Source organism: Lupinus angustifolius, unplaced genomic scaffold (genome assembly GCF_001865875.1).
Source record: "Lupinus angustifolius cultivar Tanjil unplaced genomic scaffold, LupAngTanjil_v1.0 Scaffold_156_4, whole genome shotgun sequence".
Lineage (NCBI taxonomy): Eukaryota > Viridiplantae > Streptophyta > Magnoliopsida > Fabales > Fabaceae > Lupinus > Lupinus angustifolius.
The window spans coordinates 64,668-72,513 of NW_017726078.1; the positions used below are offsets into that span (position 1 = coordinate 64,668).

The following is a 7,846-nucleotide window of genomic DNA, read 5'->3' on the forward strand; positions in this document are numbered from 1 at the left end:
TTATTGAATTGTGTAAAAGGGATATCAAAATTGAATAGAGGATGAATCCTTAGATAGGGGAAGTAAATTTCTTGTCTTACAAGTTGTGTTAATATTTGTACCATTAACATGTGATTAATTGAAAAAATATATTTAAGTTAAAAAATTAATAATTAGCTATTTTTATGACCAAACATAGCTAATAGTACATACTATGACATAACTTATAGGACAACAGATATGTACCCATAACTTAGTGCCTTTAATTTCAAAGCAAGAACTTAAAGTCATCTCCATGATATACTTATGTGATGTTCTTTTATCCTTACACATCATTGAAAAACATACCAATAGATAGTGTGCTAGTTTCACCCACCCTGATCTTTTTATACTAATAGATTTTTTTTGGTACTATAAAGTGTATATTCTTACTCTATAATTAAAGAACTAATCTTTTTCAGATTATGTAACTAACCTTCCCAATAACACAATTTAAGAAGGCAACATGCTCATAATAACTTACCTTCCTAGTATCTCTCACACTGTAAGTATGACACTAATCACTTTCTGAAGGCATGAGTGACATAATCTAACAAGGCAAAATATGCTCATGATAGCTGACCGCTACTAACTAATAGCATCCAGTTATCTTTTACCCTCTCCACCTATGAAGCACGGATTCGTCGAACACTCTCACGTGTCGGTGTCCGACACGTATCTGACATGGATACGCTCGGATTCGCGAAGGATACGTATCCATAGAGTATCCAAAAATTAAAAAAATAAAATAAAAAAAATAAATATTAAAACACGTATCCGATTCGTTTTCAATAAAATATAGGATATATGAATTCGTTTTCAGTAAAGTATAGGATATATAGATTCATTTCCAACAAAACAGGATAAGAAAGATTTTTTCCCAATAAAACAGGATAAGATAGATTCGTTTCCAATAAAACAGGATAAGATAGATCCGTTTTCATTAAAATAGGATAAGATATATTTGTTATGGAGGGCAATAATTTTAGGATAGATTCGTTTTCATTAAAATATGATAAGATAGATTTGTTATGGAGGGCAACAATTTTAAATTTTCATTATATTTTTTATTTTGGATATTTTAATTTACACTTATAATTTTATCATATTTTATGTGTTTTTATTATTTTATACGCGTATCCCTGAACGTATCGTATCCTGTATTTTAGAAAAAATGCGTATCAACGCATTGGATACATATCGTATCTGACACACGTATTAGTATCTGTGCTTCATAGCTCTCCACTATAAAGCCTATATAAACAAAATATCCTTAAAATTAGGGTAAGTAGTCAGTCCCAAAAACACCAACGGGGACATTTTCCTTGAAGAAGCTTAAATCTTCTCACCCCCACAAGCCACCAAAAACCCCATATCCAAAAATATCCACTAAACCAAGTAACTAATCTTAATGATCCATGTGAAAACACTGTAAAATCAGTACCCCATCGCCTCACCTTTTCATTTTTCAGTTTTCACTAATCTATAGATTTTGAAGATCTATATATTTTTCCAAATCAGCGAGTTTCATAGAGGGTGGACAACTTTGTGTGTTGGCTCTAGTGAAGACAATGCTATGGAGACAAGTTATGCAATGCAATCTAAAGAAGCAATGACCACAAGGGACAGAAAGTGGGGATGGATCATGGTGGCAGCAATTGCGACAACAATGATGCGGTGGTAAAGGCAGCAAAAGGCAGCAATGCATCAATGGTGGTTGCAGTAGGATTGGTGTTGGGTTGAAAATAGTGTAGGGTCAGATTTTTTACACAAATATAATGATCCCTATGAAAAAGGAGTAAAGGAAAGATATTGCACCTACTGTTTTTACATATAAATTTTGTAAGGGCTAAGTAGATATCATCTATATTCTATTTTTAGAACCATACCAGTTTGTAATATATATTCATTAATGTCTATTTAACAAAACACACCCTTCTAGATTAAAACATTCATTTATCACAATGAAGATTATGAAATCTGCTATATCTGCAGTGCAGTCTGCTTACTACAATTACTACAATCTTGACGATAGACTCAAAACATCCTTTGGTAATTGAGCAACAATGAAAACTAAATAAAGTTGAAATTGTAACTAGTATTAAAAGGACGGCCCAATGAGCAAGGCTTCCACTCAGTGGAGTCTGAGAAGAGTAAATGTATACAGTCTTACTCTTGCAAGTGAAAAAGCTATTTCCAGGATTTTAATCCGGAACATCGTCATCACTGAGCAGCAACCTTAACATTGCACCAAACTCGCCCTCTACAACTGTAAATAGTATTATATGAAGTAAATCTAAAGCTTACCAAAGACATCACTAAGCTTGTATTATCATTTTCTAAATATATATATTCTTGGTCTTGAGGATGCAACTAGAGAAACGACCACTCAACTCAACGGTTCCTTTGTACGTAACTATGTATATAAAAAGTATGAGCATCAAAGCATGATTATAGTGCCTCCTTGCGCCTGTATGCCAGAATCTGCATAGCAAGAAAATGATAAATTTACTTGTTGCTTAGTTGCTTATACTAATATTGGTCAAAAAACCACCTTAATACTCACCAAATGCTCCATCTTAGATATGCATTTGGATGTAATCCCAGCAAGAGATTCATGTTCTTGCAGAATTTCCAGTTCATCATTGGATGGATCAATACGAATAGCTGTTAGCTCATCGCATATCAAGGCTGAAGTGTCATCAGCTGACTTCTCACACTTGGTACTGCCGAGGCCTTTAACTGCAAATATCTCAACTTCTTCAACTGCCAAAGGCGTCTGACAAGCAACATACTATACCGAAACAATGCAGAAAAATATTAGACAGTCATCTTAACACAAGTAACATAGACTCGTTAACAAATGCGTATTATGCAATTATTTTCATCAATAGCAGAGGAAATTACAAAACTGATATTAATAGAGTCCTTTTACTGTCTTAATGTCAACAAGTCAGAAACAAGTGATCAGAGACAGTATCTCACTTCACAAAGGTGCTTGACCGACAAAGTTGGTTGACAGCAAAGGTGTGGCTGCTTCAAAATTGGTGTACTTTGTTTGTCCAGAGAAACAAGCATGAGGTGGATTTCGAACTGCAAAATAAATGTTTTGCATCATTTTATTAAATTGAACTGAAATAAGAATAACATCATATTAAAGAAGCATTCTGTGGTAACATCAGTCACAAACAGATTGTTTTTGTAGAGGCAGAACAATGACCTATACCTCATCAGTGTTTTCATCCAAGTTCCGGAGATGATCAACCAACTTAGACAATCGACCACAGCGGGAACTTCTGCTATTGCTACCACCACCACTGCCATACCGTGTGTGGCTTCTTAAACCACCTCTTCCCCAAGTAAGTTTATGAGGTATTGTCACCTGCCTTGAAGTTCCTTGATATTCTCTACTTATATCCATATCACTTTCTATGCATCCACCATCAGGACTTGCCCTCGATGATGAGGGCTGAGAAGGGCGAACTCTGGTCCGCCTCTTTCGCTTTCTCTGCCTGGCTTCTGTACACTGCTCATCGTCAGAAGACGAGTTCTTTTCATTATTGTCATTTTCCTCCGCATTATCATCAGACCCTTGAATATCAATCACTTGATTCTGTCTCCTAGAATGAACATTTCGTTGATTGCATTGTGATCTTGGCACAGATGCACCTGGTGTATCTTTGCGTCTCTTCCCCGCTGATTCAGATTGTCGTTGAACTACTTTGGCAATTGAGGCTTGAATCTGTGAGAAAAGCTAACAAAAAGTGCTATTGAAGTACCAAGATTTGATAATTGAGATAATGTTGACTAACAACGGAAAAGATTTAAGATCAATAAGAAATAAACATGGACCTGAGCAGTAAATAAATAAATACAACTTAAATAAGATTTGTACCTAGAAGTAGGAATGCATGCAGATTGTCAACAATAACAACCAAACATTAATCTCACTAGGTGGGGCCAGCCACATGGATGGAATGATGTCATAATGCTCTATCCTATTCATATATATTGAAAAAGCATGGATCTATAAATCTTTCCTAATTGGTTCGTCTATAGTTTTTTTTGGCCTCCCTTCGCCTCTAGAAATTGGACAAACCTCCATTTTGTCTACTCTCCTTACTAGGGCTTCTAAAGGTCTCTTGCACATGCTCAAACCAACTTAAGGTGATTCTATAATTTTCTATAATAGGAGCTACCACAACTCTCTCTCAAATGCATTCATTTTTAATCCTATCTTGTCTAGTATGTCCACTCATCCAACACAGTCTCATGTCTAATACACTGAGTTTATTCTCTTTTTGAATTTTACCGCCAACATTCAGTCCATATGACACCTGAAAAACTCTGTCATTTCATCTATCCGCATGAATCTTGTGGTTGACATTTCCCTCAATTTTCCCATTGTGTTGAATGATTGACTCAATATACTTAAATCTCATGACTTGTTGTATGGTGTCCAATTTTTATTGGCAATGACTCCACATTAATCAATATCAAAAGCAGAGTATGACTACAATATTGAAATTATAGTGCACAAATCCAAAAGCTGAAAACATGCTTAAATATGATTGCTCAAGAAATATTTACCTGCTTATTGCGGCTTTTATCCTCTTCACGAAATTCAAGTTCCTTCAATGGGACAGTGAGTCAATTGTTAAGTTTTGCGAAAGTTCTGCATAACTGCCCAAAATAAAGTAGTAAACAGGTCAGGTTATACCTCTTCCTCATACTTCTCAATATCTGGATATAACGAAGCAATAAGGGCATCATAGTTCAGATCATCTCTCAAAGAACGACGACTGGCGCAATGTGTGCGGCAAGCAGGGCATTCATTGTTTCTGAGATGATACATAAATGATGAGCAACATGTTGTCTGATAAGTCCAAGAGAGGAAAGGAAAAGGGACTTGGATTGTAATTGTCAACAGCATATTAAATAAATGTGACCTACCCTAATCGCATTGACTTGTCGATGCATTCCCTGCAAAATCGATGCAAGCATTCCATAACAGTTCTTGTTTTCTTAATGATACCTGTTCAAGGACACACACAAAATGGTTAGTTCTTTTCTGAAAATTTCCATTAAAAGGTTCCAAAATTTCTCTCTTTATTATTCCTCACATTATTCCGCACCAAGAATGCATAAGTGGCAGGAAGTATATTCTAAAATACAGCTATAGGAACATTTTGACTACAGCAAAAAACAAAATTACATACATTAAACAGGATAATTATGCCATCTCGAAAGGTCAAACAAAAACATACCAAGGCAAATTGGACACTGGACATCTTTGCGAACTTCCTGAAGTTCTATATATATAAACCTGCAAGCAAAACAAGAGCATAAGAATATGTTTACACAAATTTGATAGAAAGAACAATTTAATGAGATTTATAACATAAACTTCTTCGGCAAAGCATGGCTTTTTCACCCCTCTTGCCTCAAGTCATGGAAGCACTGAAGCCTTTGACAACCTTGGACAATCAATAAACAAATGCAGAGGACAAGTCTGTTGTATTATTTTATACTTCAACAGGTAACAATAATGTGGAAAACTGATTTAAGCATAAACACTGATTATAAAATACAGATTTATCAGGGAAGCCCCAATAACTATAATAAGCCTCAGTCAAATTTGACCACTGCTACCATGCAAATTGATAGAGTAAATGCTTCAAAATATTTGGTTTCTAACATTTGCAATACAAATCAACAAAACTTGTGGAGTTCACGTGCAAAAACTTAGAACATCTTATCCGAATCAATTGATCACAACCAAGGTTTTAATTTTGGGTTTGAGACCACCATGTTAAGGTCTCTGGAGTCTCTACAACAGCATCACAACAAAAACTGTGGCTACATCAGCTACAAATTTTTCTGCAATAGTCTGCACTCCGCAACATAATGGTTTTGGATGTCACTTAAACCGTGAGTGCAATTTGAAACCTTGAACTCAACCCACCCTACGAAGGCTAATATAGTTCGTAAGTTGTAAATGCAGCATCACACAAAATAAGGAAGATAACTCATTTGATCAATGAGATTCCTATGTGCTGATTGATGTTTAATCAAACACAATGCATGATAACAACACTAAGGTTAAAACTATTTTCGGTCTGACTGGATATCTTAACAAACATAGCTACGGGACTAACCCTCAAATTTGGGTAGTGGTTAGGTTTAAAACCCTCCTCAAAGTGGCCATGCCAGAATTCAAAATCCGAAACGTTGCAAGTAAATTTCGTTCACCGGGGATTGCAGTTCACTTCCCATGTGACCAACCAATGGTGGGTCTAAGTTTAATAAACTAGTGAACGAATTTCAAACATAAACAAGACAAATATCAAAGCATGCAAACGAACTACCACGAATCATAAAATGGTAGATTTGGAAAATACAACATGTGAACTAGAAAAACACGAAGAGGTAGCATAACATAGCATCTCATTCGAAACAGCTTTAAATTCAGAGGAAGAAGCATAGAAATAGAAAAATTCACACTCAGCCACTGCCCCAAGAGGCAGAAAGATAAGATCAAAACGTGAATCTAGAAACTAACACAGAGAAAGTAGAAGCATTGAAGCAAGCAATGTATGCAACGTGTAAGAGAGAAAGAAAGAGAGCATATACTCAGATTTATCATCAGACTCGGAAGATGGGGTTTCATCAGAATCTGCAATAAAAGGACAGAAAGAACAAAACTTGATAAGATAAAACATGGTGAAGCCAAAACAAAAAGCAACCCAGTTGAGAAAAAGCAATTGGGTAGTGAAAAAATAACGTGAAGAAGCAAAGAGAGAAAAATATAATCAACCATGTGGTTTCTCATCATTGTTATTGTTCTGGTGTTGACCTTCTTCTTCATCCTCATCATCTTGTTCTTCTTCTTCTGCATCACCTTCTTCTTCTTTTGCATCATCTTGTTGTTGTTCTTCTTCTTTTTCTTCATCACCTTGTTGTTGTTGTTGTTCTTCTTCTTCTGCATCACCTTGTTCTTCTGCTTCTTCTAACTCCTCATCAACCTCCTCGTTTTCCTCGTCTTCATCTTTGTGCTGCATAGGTTGTTGTTGTTGTTGTTGTAGGTGATGGTTAGAGAGGTGTGAAAAAGTGTCCCCATCATCGAGAGAGAAGGGGAAGGAACGCTTCTGAGAAGGCATTGATGCTGAGAGAGTAAGAGATTGGTGAGTAAGTGAATGAATGAATGAAGAAGAAGAAATGAGATGGGAGATTTTGGGTACGGGACTATTAGTATATAGTGGTATTTTTTGTATTTATGATAATGTTTTTTATATAATAATATTGTATGGAAAAGGGAGGGTTTGGAGATAAGAATAAGATCTTTTCCATTAATGGATATATAAATACGTGTGATGTTTATTGATAAAAATATTTTATTTTATTATATTTAAATAATAAAAATGTTTTCCAATATTAGTTTTTCTTTTATTTCTCCAGCAGTTATGTGTGACTTTTTTAGTTGTGTTACAAGGCATGGAAGCACATTGTGGCTTGGTGGTGGGTGCTTTGTTCTCTCTTGTCATTTCACTATGTCCTCTTATTTACTTATTATTGCACGGGTCGCCTCTTTGTTTATGCATAATGCAAATATAATATACATATATTTTATAATATCAATAAATCATGTATTGAAACATTATATTTCTCATTCATATATGTGCAATATTAACATTGATTTTTTAGTGTATATGTAGAATATTAACAATTATAAATGCGTTTGTATAAGCATTTATTTGTTGAAAGTGTGATTATAGAAAATATTTGATTCTTAAATAACTCAATAAATAAAATTCAAATTGTATTGGAT

At 34.9% G+C, this 7,846-nt stretch overlaps 1 protein-coding gene across 2 annotated transcripts; it reads right to left on the bottom strand.

Annotated features, from left to right (window-relative positions):
* Positions 1-1,908: 1,908 nt before the first annotated feature.
* LOC109340287 (putative E3 ubiquitin-protein ligase RING1a) lies at positions 1,909-7,256 on the bottom strand. 2 transcript variants are annotated; one of them, XM_019577939.1, is made up of 11 exons: positions 7,010-7,256; positions 6,836-6,919; positions 6,652-6,694; positions 5,286-5,344; positions 4,972-5,053; positions 4,739-4,859; positions 4,609-4,650; positions 3,245-3,772; positions 3,004-3,111; positions 2,585-2,812; positions 1,909-2,502 (listed from the first exon to the last, which is right to left on the bottom strand). In XM_019577939.1, the coding sequence occupies exons 1-11, from the start codon at positions 7,176-7,178 to the stop codon at positions 2,470-2,472; spliced, it is 1,497 nt and encodes a 498-aa protein (XP_019433484.1). In that variant the 5' UTR covers positions 7,179-7,256; the 3' UTR covers positions 1,909-2,469. The 2 variants fall into 2 exon arrangements, with proteins under 2 accessions (XP_019433484.1, XP_019433483.1); XM_019577938.1 differs by having other exon boundaries at positions 3,245-3,760; positions 6,836-7,256.
* Between the last annotated feature and the right edge of the window lie 590 nt (positions 7,257-7,846).